Here is a 17110-nt window from a genome sequence, read left to right as displayed (position 1 = left end):
TAATTTTTCTAAAAACTGTGTGAGTCAACATTGGGAGGCTCTTGTAAAGCTTGCCTGTGAGCCAACCAACATGAGTTGCCATTGGCAAAACACAACAAAACAAAAACCAACCAACAAAAATAACTCCAAGGCACAGTAAAAATAAAACCGTATTTTATTTTATTAAAAAAAAAATCCTTAAAGAAAACTTTATTCCTAAATATTTAAAACAAACTGAACACAAAGAGCAAATGTGAATGTGTAAAAATTGTTAGCAAAAAAGCAGACCACGTTGGCTGGCCCAGAAGCACGTTTATGTTCAAAGAGCAATAGAAGAAGCTGGAAAGGGAGGTTGGGGAGGGTAGATTTGAAAGAAATTATTTTAAAAATTTGTTTCTTTAAAACTTCCAAGTTAAGAATCAACATTTTAAAATTTATATTTTAAAAAATCAATTTTATAAGGTAGTGTGGAGGACAGCCTGGAAGGAAAGAGACTGGAAAATTTAAAAAAAAAAAAAGCTTATATCTTATTAAACTTCCACTATTTCAAAAGTAGTATTACTAATATTCTTTGTGAGTAATAAAAGCAAGGAAAATCAACCCAGGTTGTATGAAATCTAACCCTAAATAGGCACGATGTCTTTCATCACAGAAACAGAGAATCTTTTTCCCAATGCTTCCCAACGCAGGAGGAGCGGACAAGAGGCTCCTTTGTCTCTGACGCTGCCCGTCCCACTCACCTGCAGCTGTCAGGCTGGATGTGGGAGCAGGATACGCTGGCCCGTAGCATGGCAGGGTTTATTGTTCTCGCTTGTTTTCAATTAGGTCAGGTCAAAATTTACCTAAATGGCACTGGGAGGAGATCCCTGCCGATTCCCCTAGATACGGATCGTACCTCAGATTCTATCTGATAGAATCTACCCCAAGTCAGCTGGGATGCACGACTGACAATTGATCATCAAACCAGGAGTGAGGTATCAGCCCTCTCACCAGGAGAGGGAGATTATGGTTTTCTTGACACTTATTATCTCCCAGGATTTGAGCAACATTAATTTATTCATAGTAGGAAATTGCTTTCACCACTTCTTCCTCTTCTTGTGCCTTATGTTTCCATGCTGCTGTTAAGACCATGTTCTTAACAATTTGAAGGGAATGAATTTAAATGGTTCTGGGTTGAAGGCAGATAAATGTGTGTGAAACATTTGAACCTTTCGATGTTGTCCCTTTTCTTTTAAACTTATTATATTTTCGGTATCTAGTATCTCAATTAAAAAATGTTTTTCATCCAATCAAAAATAAACTTAAAATTATGGCTATGGCTATAAATGCCTAGTATTGACTTTTATTATTTCAAAGTCAGAGTTGTGGGCTTGACCCCATACTTAGTAGAATGTCCTTCTCTCCCTTCCTGGTATTAAAATTTTAAAAAAGTGCAAAATAACAGCAACATAGTAATAAATAAATTAAGCATAGTGTTTTGCAAAATGCATCTTAATGAAAAATAAAAAGCATAGTGTTATGCAGCTAAACAGTAGCATCAATGAAGAGGGAAGAGGAGTTTTTTTCTCAGCGTGAAAGTGGGCTGCGGCATCTGCTTGCCCATGTTTTTCCTGTCATCCTTACTGCTCACTTCAAAGTTCACTTCCGTCAGGATGGTAAGTACATCATCGCCTCTGAAAAACAGCACAAGGTGAGGATGGAGGGGGGAAGGCAAAGCACAAACAGTTTCATCTGCTGCGTTCTGGAACAGTTCTTTCCCCGAAAACATCAGGCATTTGAGACAGTAAGTTGCTAAACCAAGACTAGCACAGCCTCTCAGACAAAGGAATTGTCTCAGAGCCTAAAGACTTACCTTTTAGTAGACTCAGCCTCCCTACATCAGAAACTTCAGGGTCAGCCTTAGGTTTGGTTTCTTTCCCTCCTGACTTCTGTGTACCTCACTCTGCTCCATGTCCCTGCACCCCACAATCCCCTCAGTGGCCCCCAACATGCTGTACCTCAAATTACCATGGCTTCTGTGGATCCCTCTATGATGTGATCAAACTTTATAGGCAATTTGCCATGGGAAAGTCTCGCTATCATGCACTCAAAACATAATGGGCCTCCAATAATAAACCACGGTTTTTTTTATTTAATATATTTTACTAATTCTATGGAACTTGCTCAAACTTGTATTGGAACACATCATTATATGACACCAGAGATATGTCAGAATAAACCCTACAATAATAAAATGTGAAGAGAAAAAATGTGATATATCGTACTAGAAGAAATCTGCAGAAGATTCCTTGCTATACATCTGTCAGGTTGTGTGCATTTGGATGAGCTGTGGCATATGAAAACATCATTTAGCTAAAGGAATCATGTAATAAATGAGATTTTCCCACATTTTATGGCTTCAAAGCAGGCCAAATTTGTGGAATATAAAAGATTGTTCCTCTGAAGTCAGTGATCAACTTATATCCCACAATATACCAAGAGGGTTTGAGATTGGTTAACAATTATAAAACTTTTCACAGTCAGAGGACATTAAAAATTGAAATGGGAGACTTACAGAACTGATTGGGTTGGCCCAGACATGTTCCTGCCTAAAGAAAGAACTGGGCTACATGACTTTACAATCTTTTCCTGCTCTGTGATACCATAATTGTCCCTTGAGATGCTGAAAAAATGAAGCCCCTTAGAAAGTGTTAGGTCGGGGGAATAAGGGAGGGCTCTACGGCTGGAATCATGAAGTCAGTGTAACGGAACAGGAGGTGAACCGTTACAATCAAGGTCTTTGCGCAGCAAACATCTATTCACTCATTGTTCAATGGACATCTAGCCACCCGCTGCTCAACCTACTAGCATAATAATCCTTTGTTTAATGTGCCCCCCCCACTTTCATGTCATCACCTAAACCCCTGCCCTTAAAAACTGCACTCACCAAAGCCTGTGCTCAGACTCACCTCCCTCCATCTTGGGTACGGTGAGCTCTGCCCGGGAGCACAGCCAATAAAGCACACTCACTTAAAATCATTTCATCTACTTTCCTTTCTCTCAAATACCTCATATCTTAAAACCTTTCATCTTGGTGCCGAAACCCGGGAGAGGAGCGCGGGTGCCGCCCACCTGGCCAGGGGCACCCTGGCTTCCTCTCTCCTCCTTCCTCCACATAGCCAGCAGCCCACCACTGCATCCACCATGAATTGGGTAAGTCCCTTCCCTACTAACCCTGCTGCTGGGTCTCACCATTCCCAGAGAGCCTGTCCATAAATCACTCTCCAAAATCGTGAATTCATGTCAGGTTCTCTTCCGAGGGCTGAGGTGAACGGGGATGCCCACAAGCCTCACTCCCTTTCCCGGGACTCAAAAAGTTGTGGGGATGCCCCGCTTCTCGTTTCCCTCCCAAATTCAGGTCCAGGACCTGAAAGGGCCTCAAACCAGGGTGAGATGTCCACTGAGGAGATGAGCCCCCGCTCATAAGAGCTCCAAGGACTCTCTCAGGGTGTTGGGACACCAACATCCCCTGGGCCAGTCCTTTCTCCTTTGAGACCCATCAGTATGAGCAATAAGTCCTCAAAGACCAAATCTTATACTCCTCTGGGTTGTCTTCTGACAAACCTATCCACACTGAATTTACTTCCTGACATCTGGCCAAAATGCCTCACTTACTTTTGTAAAAAGGCTTGGCCCCAATACCAATTGGATAATGGTTCTCATTGGCCTGAGGGGGGGACTTTCAATTTTAAGGTCCTTAATGACCTCCATAATTTCTGCCAAAAAAAATGACAAGTGGGCCGAAATTCCTTATGTCCAGGCTTTTTTTTCTCCTGCACTCCCGTGCCTCTCTTTGTACTCCTTGCTCCACGGCTCAGGTTCTCCTAACCAAGAAAACTCCCAAACCCTCTCTCTCCTCTGATGAGACTTTCTCCTTTTCTGAACCCCCAACTCATCTTTCTTCAAGCGACCACTGTCTCCGCAAAATCCTTGCACATGGGGCGGGCCATGGTGGCTCAGCAGGTAAGAGTGCTTGCCTGCCATCCCCGAGGACCTGGGTTCGATTCCCGGTGCCTGCCCATGTAAAAAAATAAAAGATCCTTGCACATGGTCCCCTCCTCCCTCACTCTATCCCTCTCTCTCTCCAGCAATGCCTCAGACGCCATCTTGCCCCTTATCCTTCTCTTCTGCTCCAATAATGCCTCAGCCACCATCTTATCCCTCACTTTCCCCACCTATCTCAACAGTACTCCTGCTGCCATCTTTTCATCTCCTTTTCTGCCTGCAACCTTGCCGCCATCTTATCTGTCCCCATCCTCACTTCCCACCAGCCCGGCAGCACTCCTGCCACCATCTTATCCTCCCCTTCCATCTCCATCCAATCCCCCACAGTCCTCAACAGCTTTGCCCTCCTCACCTATAAGCTCTCATACCCACTCAAAGGACTCTTTACTCTGTCCACTACGGGAAGTTGCAGGACCTGAGGGGTTAGTTCGAGTATATACCCCTTTCTCCCTAGTTGACCTCTCTAATATTGAAAAACGGCTAAGTTCATTCTCCAGTGACCCGACTGCCTATACTAAAGAATTTCAATAGCTAGCTTATGCCTACGATCTAACCTGGCATGGCATTCATATAATCTGTTCTTCTTCCCTAACCCTAAATAAAAGAGACCGTATTTTCAGTGCAGCCAGGGGACCATGTCGACCAGGTCCATATAACTGACCACACCATGCCAGTAGGAGCTAAGGCAGTGCCAAACCAAGAGCCAGGGTGGGAATATCAGGTTAACACTCCAGCGGGAAGAAATGGGCAGACTAGACAGGACAGAATGCTTACATGCCTCATAATAGGCATGAAGAAAGCTTCACATAAAATAATAAACTTCCAAAAGCTAAGGGAAATTACCCAGGGTCCTAATGAAAACCCAGCCGCTTTTCTACACCGGCTCACAAAAGCCCTCTCCCAATATACCCGCCTAGACTCCAACTCGGAGGCTGGTAAAACTGCTGTAGCCACACATTTTATATCCCAGTCAGCCCCAGACATAAGGCACAAACTTAAAAAATTGAGAATGGTCCTCAGGCCCCTATTCACAACCTGGTAAACCTGGCCTTTAAAGTTTTCAATACACGTGATCAGTTGGAAAGGGCGGAGAAGGAGTCCCGAAACCGCCGAAAGGCGAATTTACAAACCCAAGCCCTGACTGCGGCTCTGCGGCCTACCGCAACAGAGAAGAAGCCGGCTACGACTAACCCACCGCCAGGAAAGCGCTTCAAATGTGGCCTCGACGGACACTGGTCCCACCAGTGCCCCAACCCTCAACCGCCCAAGGGACCATGCCCTCTCTGTGGGAAAAAGGGACACTGGAAAAGTGACTGCCCCTCGGCGCCTGGCCGTGTGGGGGAAGTGTCCTTCCAACCCCTAGTCTACCACTGGCAGTCCTGGGCTAGGCCACCGACAACTGACGACGCCCGGCCTCAGCGACCCCAATCACCCTCCCAGAGCCCAGGGTAACAGTCAAGGTAGCGGGTAAGTCCACATCATTTTTAGTGGACACGGGGGCTACCTTTTCCGTCCTCCCCTCCTATTTAGGTCAACTCTGTCCTTCCTGGGTCACGGTTACAGGCATAGATGGCCGTCCTTCGCGCCCCTTAACCACTAAGCCACTCATGTGTTTAACAGAGGGACATCCTATTACACATTCCTTCTTAGTAATGCCTTCTTACCCTAGCCCTCTACTGGGGCGGGATATTCTCGCCAAGTTAGGGGTATCACTACACTGGACAAAAACTCCTCCTGCAAATCTACTACTGCCTCTATGTATAACCTCTGCCTCCGCCCAGGACCCAATCCTTCCCCCTCACCCCTTACCACCCCACCTAGTCAACCCAAGAGAGTAAAATACCTCCACCCCTATAATAGCTTCCCATCATGAACCTGTTCTCATCCGACTAAAAAATCCGTCCTCATTCCCCTCCCAGCCATAATTCCCCATTTCCGTAACCCATCAAAGGGGACTGCAACCCATCATCAATCGGCTCAAAGGGAAGGAACTCCTTATACCTAGTAATTCACCATGTAATACTCCTATTTTGCCTATTAAAAAACCTGATGGTTCTTACGGTTTAGTCCAGGACCTCAGACTGATTAATAAGGCTGTTATTCCTATCCACCCGGTGGCCCCCAACCCATATACTCTTCTCTCGCACATACCTCCTCACACTACTCACTACACGGTCCCGGACCTCAAAGATGCCTTTTTTACTATACCTCTGGACCCTGCCTATTACAATCTATTCGCTTTTACCTGGGAAAACCCGGACTCTTTAGCTGCCCACCAACTTACATAAACAATATTACCTCAGGGGTTTTGCGATAGCCCCCACATCTTTGGCCAAGCCTTAGCCAAAGACCTAACACAATGCAATCGAACTCCCAATGCAATTCTCCAATATATAATAGCTTATTAATTTGCAGCTCTTCTGAAAATGCCTCCACAAAAGCCATGGCCACCCTATTAAATTTCTTGGTGGACAAAGGATACCGGGTTTCACCAACCAAGGCCCAACTTCCCTGTTCCACCGGTTACTTATCTAGGCCTCCTCCTTACTCCCAGCTCTCGACACCTCGCACTTCACAGGCAGCAAGCTCTCCACAAACTCCAGCCTCCGGAAAATGCCAAACAAATTTTATCCTTTCTAGGTTTCGTGGAATTTTTCCGACACTGGGTCCCTAATTTTTCCGTTCTAGCAAAGCCCCTCTACAATGCAGCCATAGCAACACCTGCAAGTCCGCTAGACGACCCCTCCACCATATCCAAAACCTTCTCGGTCCTCCACAGTGCCTTACTTCGGTCACCTCCTCTTGCCCTCCCAAAGCCTAACAAACCGTATATTCTATTTACTAATGAAAAGCGGGGAATGGCAGTAAGGGTTCTAACCCAACCTCTGGGACCAACTTATACTCCAATAGCTTACCTCTCCAAACAGATGGACCCTACTGCCCGCAACTGGCTTCCCTGTCTCCGGGCATTAGCTGCAGCGGCCACCCTAACCCGTGAAGCTCTGAAACTCAGCCTGGGTAAACCTCTCCAAGTTCTGTCCCCACACCGTCTGCAAGACCTCTTCTCCCATAAGTCTCTGTCTCTGCTCACTCATTCTCGTGTCCAAGAATTTTATTTACTATTCCTGGAAAACCCAAACATTGCTCTCTCTACCTTACCTAGTCTCAACCCTGCCACTCTTCTCCCTCAAGAGCCCTTGTCAAACCCCTTCCCCCAACCCACACATCTTTGCACCGAAATCATGGAGGAGCTTGCCTCCCCACGCCAGGATCTTACCCTTTTTATAGACGGCAATTCAATTACAGACCAGCAGGGGAGGCGCAGAACTGCATATGCTATACTTACTCCCTCTGAAATACTTGAGGCCACTCTTAGCAGCCATCCCTATAAACCTCACCCAAATGCACCAACACAGCCCTAATTCCTGCCACACCACCCTTAAAAATGTCCCCCTGTAAAAACCTGACTCTAAAAAACCTTCCCTATCTCCTAAAACCCTGCTACCTCACACACATAACCATAAAACAAGCCAAACTTCAAAACTGATACCAAACCAATGTCACTATCCACAACACCTCCCATGCCCCCGAAGGGCAATATTTCTGGTGTAATAAAACTCTTATCAAGTGCCTTAACCCCACTACCCCAGGACCGTGCTTCCTGGTAACTACTGTTCCTCAACTAACCCTCTGTGGGGAGTCTGAGCTAGCTTAGTTCTTACCCACCTCGCGCTCAAAAAGGGCTGCCTTTCTGCCTATCCTAGTAGGCATCAGCCTAACTGCCTCGGTCGCAGCCTCAGCCACAGCTGGAGGGGCACTAGGACACAATATTCTAACCTCTCAAAACTTCAAAACTCAACTACAGGTAGCTCTAAAATCACCAGCCGAATCTCTCTCCTCTCTACAATGCCAACTCACTTCACTAGCTCAGATAACTCTTCAAAATCGACGGGCCTTAGACCTGCTGACAGCCAAAAAAGGAGGGAGGTGTATATCCCTCCAAAAAAAAAAAAATGTTGCTATTACATCAATAAATTGGGTCTGGTAAAGCAAACCATTCAAACCCTAAACAAGCTAAAGAAAAATTTTTATCGCAGGAAACAGGAAACCTCCTCTGCCCAAAGCTGGTTCTCCTCCCCACTAGCAGCATGGCTTCTCCCACTGCTAGGTCCAGTTATCTTAATTTGTCTCTTTTTTCTCCTAGCTCCTTACCTTCTTAACTTCCTCCAGGGTTGTATAAAAGAACTATCCCGAGTAGCAGTCAACCAAATGCTTCTGCATCAACATCACCACCTGCCAACCTCACCAAACTCCTGCAGCCAGCCTCTCCTCTCTCCCGACCCTAACAAGTTCAGCCCAAAACCCCACGCCATCCCACTACAGCAGGAAGCAACTAGAAAGATCTAGACGCCCTACTATCACAAAAAGGCTGGAACGTTAGGTCGGGGGAATAAGGGAGGGCTCTACGGCTGGAATCATGAAGTCACTCGGAACAGGAGGTGAACCGTTACAATTAAGATCTTTGCACAGCAAACATCTATGCACTCATTGTTCAACGGACATCTAACCACCTGCTGCTCAACCCGCTAGCATAATAATCCTTTGTTTAATGTGCCCCCCCTTTCATGTCATCACCTAACCCCTGCCCTTAAAAACTGCACTCACCAAAGCCTGTGTGCTCAGACTCACCTCCCTCCATCTTGGGTTCGGTGAGCTCTGCCCGGGAGCACAGCCAATAAAGCACACTCGCTTAAAATCATTTCATCTACTTTCCTTTCTCTCAAATACCTCCTATCTTAAAACCTTTCAGAAGTATCTCAGTTTCTCCATCTATGAACTGAAGATCTTAACAACGCTATCCCTTCTGCTTTGCAGCTAACCTGGAAAGTACAGCTGTGTGAATCACAGCTGGATGTCTAGAGATGAGTAGAAACTACTCCCCTTGGATACCTCTCTGATCTGTTAACATTACCTCAACCATAAAGCACTTTTTAATGGGCTGTGGATCTAGGTTTGTAGTAGTGTAACAGAGAAGAGGGTTTGAAAAGCAAAACTTACCGTGGACATCTTTTCCTCAGGCTATGGCAAAGTGACTGAATGTACCAGGTCCCCTCCAAAGGGCTTCGGTAGGAAACACAATTATTCACAGTGGCCATCCCCAGCAGAAAGTCGGCCTCATCTGGGATATATCTTTTCTGCAATGAATCTGTTTTGAAGTCAGTTTCCTGCTGGTCTGAGTCGGTCTCCATAGCTATACCTTTCTGGTAGCTATCCCCTTGACAAGCCTGAATGAAAAAGACTTTGGGTTTGCCTGCAAGCGAAGGGCATTTCTGGCCAGTGAAGTAAGAGGTCAGTTCAGAGATGGGGACTTCCTGTCCATCAGTGCCATAGATGATGCCCTTGTCTCCATGGGAGAGGACACAGCAGATGAAGCAGTCCCTGTTATTGTGGTCCATGCTTTGGTATAATTTCAGAGCATCACAGATTTCTTTTGCTGTGGAGTCTTCGAAATGTACTATTTCAAAATGAAGTGCATTAAAGGTCTTGTCCAAAGCATCTGGAAAATGAAATAAGGAAAAGTCATTTTATACCACCGTATTTCCCAGGTCTTGCGAAATCTAAGTCTAACCAAAGGCATGGGATCTTTCATCATGGAAACACAGGGTCCTCTTCCCATTGAACCAGCAGTGGGTCCAGTGCTGAAGAGAGAAGAATTTGAAGCAGCATATAAAGAACAAAACCTTCTAAATTAGTAGCGGGATTCTCTCAGCTGTTAATACTTACTGCTACCAGCTGAGGATGTTACCACGTTCTGAGGCAACTGAGGAAGTGAAGAATGGAGGGTGCTATTGCTGGCCTGTTCTCTTTTCTGAACTAGTCCTCAAGATGGATAACCATTTAGGCTTAGTACCAAACCAATTTAAAAAACAGTTGTATTACTTCCATAATCAGAAAAAAAAAATTAGAATGAAAGACCTTATGCTGAACCCTCTCAAAATTGTTTAAATGTATCAAAACAAAAGATATGAATGTATAAAAAGTCAAAATTATAAGGCCTATTACAGAAACAGTTATCCCCTCTCCATCTCTGCTGCATCAAGTTTTAACCATTTTCAACCTTTAGCTATGTCTTTTGGAATTAGTCTCCATGTTGTGATGAATTTGCATACACTTCTATGTATTCGTTTATACATTTTAGACTTTTGTGTTGAGTTCTTATTATGGAGGATTTATGAAGAGAGAAGAATTTGAAGCAGCATGTAAAGAACAAGACCTTCTAAATTAGTAGCGGGATTGGTGTTCTTACAAAATTCTTCACAATGTTTGTTTGAATCAGTAGACTCTTTATATTATTAGGACTATGTAAACATGTTCTCTAAATATATTCCCTTCCTTATTAAACTTTTTGTCCTTCCCAGAATTACCGATTGCATTGTTTATTCATTTGTTTTGTTTCCTGTGTTCTTAACGTTATTTTTCCCCAAATGTTCTAATAGGTCTGTCGAAATCTTACACTTGTCAGTGTAATTCATTTTTATTTTTTTCTGGAGACTTCCCATCTTGAGCACTGCATCCTTCTGCTCATAGCAGGTGGCTGCTCTTTGGGCCTGATGAATTTCTCTTTTCCTGGGATGTCTCTCTCCCATGTTAGATGCCCTGTTTCCTGAACCCATGATTTCCTCTTTCTTAATTTACCCACTTGTTTTGCTGGAGCATATCCACCAATGTATGGAGGGTAAAACTTTTGAGTCCTTGTAAAGTCTTTTATTTTTACCTTCACAATTTTGGGGGGTTGTGGTACATGGTCCAGGAATCAAACCTGGGTCTCCCCCATTAAAGGCGGCCATTCTACCACTGAACCACCAATGTATTTTACTTTCACATTCTTTGATAGATAAACAATTTTTCTTCAAAAGGCATTTTTCCTCAAAATTTTGAAGGTATTTCTTCACTGTCATAAAGCTTCTAGTGTTGCTATTGAGAAATTCAGTAACATTTTGATTCCTGATTCTTTATATACATAGGACTTATTTTTTTCTCTAGAAGCTTCTAGGATGTAGATATGCTTTGGTGTGAATCTTAATTCATTGGGCCCTTCCAATCTGTAGAATATGTTACTCAGTTCTTAGAAAGTTCTATTTCCTCCATTTTCTCTATTCTGTCTTTTTGGAACTCTTATTGTCAAAGATGAATAGCTCAAGGGGTGGGAGAAAAAATATGGAACTATTAAACTTTACCATCAGGGAAATCCCTGATACTGTGTCAAACATATTTCAGAGTTTGACATCGGTTACAGTTCCACAATTTTAGGTTTTTTGTCTTTTGTTTTGACTCTCTGCTTCATGGTGCTGCAGAATTCTCTGCTCTCTCCGAATCTCTCCAGGGAGATGATCTGATTATAGTTTCAAATATACAGTATTGAATAGGGATTATTCTGCCTTTACAAAATAGGATTTAGATTAAAACATGGCTTTTCTAGGGAACATACATCTTTTCAAACCAGCACAGGGGTATTTGGGTTATGGCCATTCTAACTTTTTCATGTTGGAAGGGGCTGTCACTAATATGGGGTAGGGAGATGGAACTATCTGATGTTCTGGAGAAGCTGGGCCCTCTAGGTTTCAGGACTTATCTGGTCCAGGGACCCTTCTAGAAGTTGCAGATTTCTGGAAAGTTACCTTGGGGCATGGAACCTCTGTGGAATCTTATATATTGCCCTCAGTATTCTTTAGGGATTGTCTGGAATCCTACAAATAATTTTTTAAAAAGAGTTTCTTTTTCTCTCAACATTATCTTCATTTCACTCATTCTGTTTCCTTTTGTCCTTCTTTTGACTCTTTCTTTCATATTAAGGCTTTCTTCATATGTCTGATGATCCTTAGCTGTCCAGTCATAAATAGGTTATTTAATTAGGCAATTAAAAAGTTTACTGAAAGCCTTGTGTTCATGGGTATGATTTGTTCATTAGTAGATTTATAGCAGGGTAACAGAGTTGGAACCTGGCGATTTTATTAGGAAGCCCCCAAATGTTATTTTCATTAGGTCTTTTATCTGGAACTTTCAACTTCTTCAGAGGACAGTCCCAGGCTATTTCCATTGGGATATATATACTTGGCTGCCAGTGTTGTTGGAACTAAGAAGAGTTAGAGATATGACTCCACGCCACTGATAGGTTGAATTTTCTTTCATCTATCTTCAGTATGCTACCTCAGCTCTTTTCCTGATGTCATAAACACCATTTCCAAAAGTTCTTTGATCAAATCAAAATTCTTAATAGCACATTGATTGGGTTGGATTATTTCTTTCTTTTTTAATTAAAGTCATTTCTAGCACTTGCCATTTTATTATTTCTCTTAACTTGTAAGTTCTTGATCTTATTTAAATGGGTTGAGTCAAAGAATTTCTGGCTAGTTTAACATCTGAAAATGCTATTCCTTTGAAGGACTTACAATTTCTGCCACACTCAATAGCCTAACTTTTATAAATGCAGATAGTATGAGTGACCTTGATAACAAGGCAATTTTTATAATCTAGTTCCTAATGCATTTTACAGAAGCACTTATTCATTTAGTTGAATTAAAAGAAAGGCTTATAAGCCTTCTAGTAAGATGTTATACTTTTTATACTGTGGTGGTTAATTTCATGCTTCAGTTTGGCTACATCATGGTGTCCAGTTATTTGGTCAAACAAGCATTGGCTGATTGTCACTGTAAGGGTATTTCATGGATTTAAATCATTAGTCAGTTGACGGCTTTGATGGCTGATTATTATCTACAATGGCTGATTATATCTATAATCAACAAAGGAGACAGCCTTTAACAATAAGAGAAGTCTCCTCATCTAATCAGATGAAAGCTTTAAAGGGACACTGATGATTTTAGCATTCAGAAAGAAGAAATTGTATCTCTACTTCAATCAGCCAACTTCCCCTGGGGAATTAATCTTCACCACCACAAGTTCTGATCTGTAGCCTGCCGTATGGAATTTGGACTTGCCAATCCCCATGGTTGTATGAGTCAATCCCTATAATTTCTTATTATTTACATGTTTATATCTTGTTGGTTCTGTTTCTCTGGAGAAACCTAATACATACATATAAGTTGTTTTGACTAAAAAATAAAAAGCAAAAAAATACCAAATGTATATGAATGCTTTCACATCCACAGGGAAATATGGCTATCTATTTTCTTGAAACATATAGCCTTATCAGTACAGCTTTTATTCTCCCACTTTTGATAAAAGCATAGGCATAAGAAACATTTCACTTCTCTACTTTGGCTTCTACTGTACCTGCATCCAAGTGTGTTCCATTCCTATCCCTAATGTTCTGAATTTTGGGCACATCTCTCCGTGCTATGCTAAAATCATGATTACTGAAGATCAAGCAGTATCCTCGAGGTTTGCTTTTCATTCGGTAAACTTTATCTGACATCTGAAAAACAAAAACCCAAACCAACAGCTGAGTCTGTAGGACAAGCACTAGCAATCTGACAAACAATCCCACAGAAACAGGTAAGGCTGTCCCCTAAGTCAAACTGGGAAGCAAATGAGTTTTCCATTGCCTCGCCCCAACTTGGAGTTGTTTCCCTGAAACACTAGTTTCCACCTCTTCCCCTCACAGGAGAAGCCCCCAGACTTCGGCCCTGAAGCTAGCATTAATGTCAGTGTCCCGATATTTGGGCTCCTGAGTACTCTGCACACATATTGTTATCATATTGCATTATAGTTATTCATTTTTTGGTTCTGCTTCCCTTACTATACACAAGACTCCTCAAGACAGATACCATCTGTGCCTCCATCTAGAATTTATTAACTTGTGAATACTCAATCAAGAATTGCTACATACATAAATGTCTTGGCTCTGGTCTTTTGACTGCCCTTTTATAACCTAGTGATTCCCTTGGCTATCTACTCAACTCCCCCGTGCTTCTCAATTAACTGCTGGGGGCCTGCCTTTTACATGTGACGCAGTGTGGTCACTGGGCTTTTGAAAGCTCATGTCTTAACCCAGCTCTCAGGACCACCATGGCTGCTGGGGTGAGATGCACTGGTCAGATAGGCTGTGATGAGGTGCAGGCTACAGTGTCCAGACCATAATACCGGAGAGTAGGAAGTAGCCCTGTTCCCTGCTCATTTTCCCAGGACTATTTGAGTACTGAGCTCATTCAGTGTTCAGTTGGAAGCCTGTGCAACAATGGAGAGAGAGAAAAGGGTCCCAGGCTAAGGAATCAGAATGCCTGGCTCCACTACTTAAAAACCATGAGACTTTGGGCAAGTTACCTAATCTCTCTTCAACGCAATCTCTTTTGCTGGTGGTGGGGACAATACTTGCAGAGTGCTTTACTGTCTACAGAGTGCCACATTACTTCCCTTGACCTTCTCTTTCCAGATTGAGAGAGGTCTGGTGATTCGCTCAGGAGCCCACAACTAGTAAATGGTCTCTCTGGAGCTTGAATGCAAGTAGCGTTCAGAGTTTCCCCTGCTTCTACCACCGGGAGGCATGAATGGGCCAAGTCAACGTATTTGGTGGATTGTTGAATGTTACATAAACAGAAGTTATGTCTAGAAGAGAGATTATTGTGCTGGCTCAATGAGACAGGGACATATAGATGGCCAAATTATGGTTTTCTGCTTATATCTAATCACAAAGGAGAAATATTTTTGAAATGGCAGGATAGAAGACAAGGCTTTTCTTTTTCCAGTCCTGCTAAATATTAGACTCTTTCCCCAAAAGAGTCTAATATTTGGCATCTGTGGTTCCTGGGAGGGTTAGGTAGAAACTTCCCAACTGTTCTACCCTCCAAGTAGTTCGATATCTTTGTTTTTGTTTTTGTTTTGCATGGGCAGGCACCGGCATGGCAGGTGAGAACTCTGCCTGCTGAGCCAAGTGGCCTGCCCTGTCTTTGGTTTTAAAATTAAAATATAAGGCATATGACCAAAAAAAAAAATCTATAAAAAAAAAAATTAACTAACACAACATTTAGAAATCATTCCATTCTACATATGCAATCAGTAATTCTTAATATCATCACATAGATGTATGATCATCATTTCTTAGTACATTTGCATCGATTTAGAAAAAGAAATAGCAAGACAACAGAAAAAGAAATAAAATGATAATATAGAGAAAAAAATAAAAATACAAAATACAAAAAATATATGTATAAAAAAACAGAACAAACAAACAAAAGAAAAAAAATGTACTTGGAGGGGATGCAAGGGTAGTTCAGTGGTAGAATTCTCACCTGCCATGCAGGAGACCCGGGTTCAATTCCCAGACCATGCACTTCCCAAACAAACAAGCAAACAAACCAACAAAAACAAACAAACAAAAAGTTCAACAAACGGTGTTGCAATAACAGAATACTCATACGGAAAAAGAATGAAATGTGACCTCGCCATACAGCACACACACACAAAAAAAGTTCTTGGAAATATATTGCATTTTTGTATATGTTATATTTCACAATTAAAAAAAAGTTAAAAAAAAAAATCTATATAAATGTTCATGATCATGACAGCACAATAATACAACTCACCACCCAGTAAAATGAATAAATAAAATATGGTATATTCACAAAACGGAACACTCTACAGTTATGAAAAGGAATGAAACCACAGCTATATGCAACAACATAGATGAATCCCGCAAATGTAATGTTAAGCATAAGAAGCCAAACAAAAGCATACATACTGTATGATTCCATTTAAACCCAGCTAAAGTAACCTCTGGTGTTAGAAGTCAGGATAGTGGGTACTTTGAGGAAAAAGGAGAAGACAATATTTGTGAAGGGGCATGAGAAGGGCGTCTATGGGTCTGTCAATGTTCTATTTCTTTTACTTGTGAAATGATTACAAATGCGTAGCTGGAAATAAAACAATGTAAGCTGTAAAAAACAAAACAAAACAAAAGAAAAAATATATAAGGCATAGGAAACTGAAGAGGTAACATTTAAAAAATTAAAAAGTCACATTTTAAATCTGTCCTTTTATGAATTTTTCCTGCATTTCCAAATGTTATCAATCAGTTTCTCCTCCCACCCAAATGATTTATCTAGAAGCTTAAAAAAAAGCTAAAGAATACAATAAATTGAATCTGCAATGCAAAGGGAAAGATGAACTGGAGGTATCATGTACCTGTGGCTCATTTCCCGATTCTCTTGGCGAGTCCAACATTGTCAGCTCTTCGAGTGATTCCTCCCCTGCAAGCAATCAAGAGGCACATCTAGAATGAGATACGGCAGGGAAAGTAGATGGGTAAAGAAAAATGTAGCACCTAGAAAAATGGGAGGTCCATTTAAAAGTGAACATTTACAGACTGCCTTAAATACAACCTTTCAGTTCACAGGGATTCTCCAGGCTGTCCAATTAATGTGCTTCTGGAAACGCAAGGGTAAATTTTCATTGGCACCATCACCAAAGGGAGAAATATCACCAAGAAATGCTATAATGTTATATTCCTCCACATTGCCAAGCTTAATTTTATGGCATTTGTGAGATATTCATTAATAAAACCACCAGAGAGCCCTCACTGTGGATGAATTCTTACATGAAAAGAATTTTACTCCAACATTTTAGAGCTTTGGGCTTAATCAAGCAGGTGTAGAGAGTGGTGGGGAAGTAGTTGCGTGGATATTACTCAGATTTAACCTTTAACGGAGGGTGGTCCAATGTTTGTTTTATGCGCACAGAGAGAGAGAGAGAGAGAGAGAGAAACAAAGTTGTCTTTTGAAAAGATAACAAAAATCTTAACAATATTAAATATGTATGTGGTGATGGGATTAATGGGTTTAAAGAAATATTTCTCTGGGCAGGTCATGGTGGATCGCCTGTCATGCCAGAGACCTGGGCTCGATTCCCGGTGCCTGCCCATGCCAAAATATATATATATATATATTTCTCTGAATTTAAAATCAAATTCAGTGAGTATGTGTAAATTTTATAATCAGAAAGAATTCTCTGGTCACCAAAATTTTGTAGGACGTCCTTGAGATTTCCTATTCCTTGTACAACCCACTTCATAAAAGTAGAAAAAGAACAGGGCATTGAACCAAAGTTCCCTCTCTGGGGTAAAAAGAAACGTAAT

At 42.0% G+C, this 17110-nt stretch overlaps 1 protein-coding gene across 4 annotated transcripts in view; it reads right to left on the bottom strand.

Moving 5' to 3' along the window:
• Positions 1-136: 136 nt before the first annotated feature.
• CASP8 (caspase 8) overlaps positions 137-17110 on the bottom strand; it is a 50905-nt gene continuing 33931 nt past the window's right edge. For all 4 annotated transcript variants that reach the window (XM_077154678.1, XM_077154677.1, XM_077154676.1 and 1 more), the window contains 4 exons: positions 16162-16226; positions 13315-13456; positions 9082-9580; positions 137-1652 (listed from right to left, as the gene is read on the bottom strand). In XM_077154678.1, coding sequence (XP_077010793.1) covers positions 1517-1652; positions 9082-9580; positions 13315-13456; positions 16162-16226 — 842 coding nt within the window. In that variant the 3' untranslated portion in view covers positions 137-1516. The remainder of the gene's footprint in view (positions 1653-9081; positions 9581-13314; positions 13457-16161; positions 16227-17110) is intronic.

This window comes from Tamandua tetradactyla, chromosome 3 (genome assembly GCF_023851605.1).
Source record: "Tamandua tetradactyla isolate mTamTet1 chromosome 3, mTamTet1.pri, whole genome shotgun sequence".
NCBI lineage: Eukaryota > Metazoa > Chordata > Mammalia > Pilosa > Myrmecophagidae > Tamandua > Tamandua tetradactyla.
The sequence above is the reverse complement of the archived record's forward strand: the minus strand, read 5'-3'. Positions and strand labels throughout refer to the sequence as shown.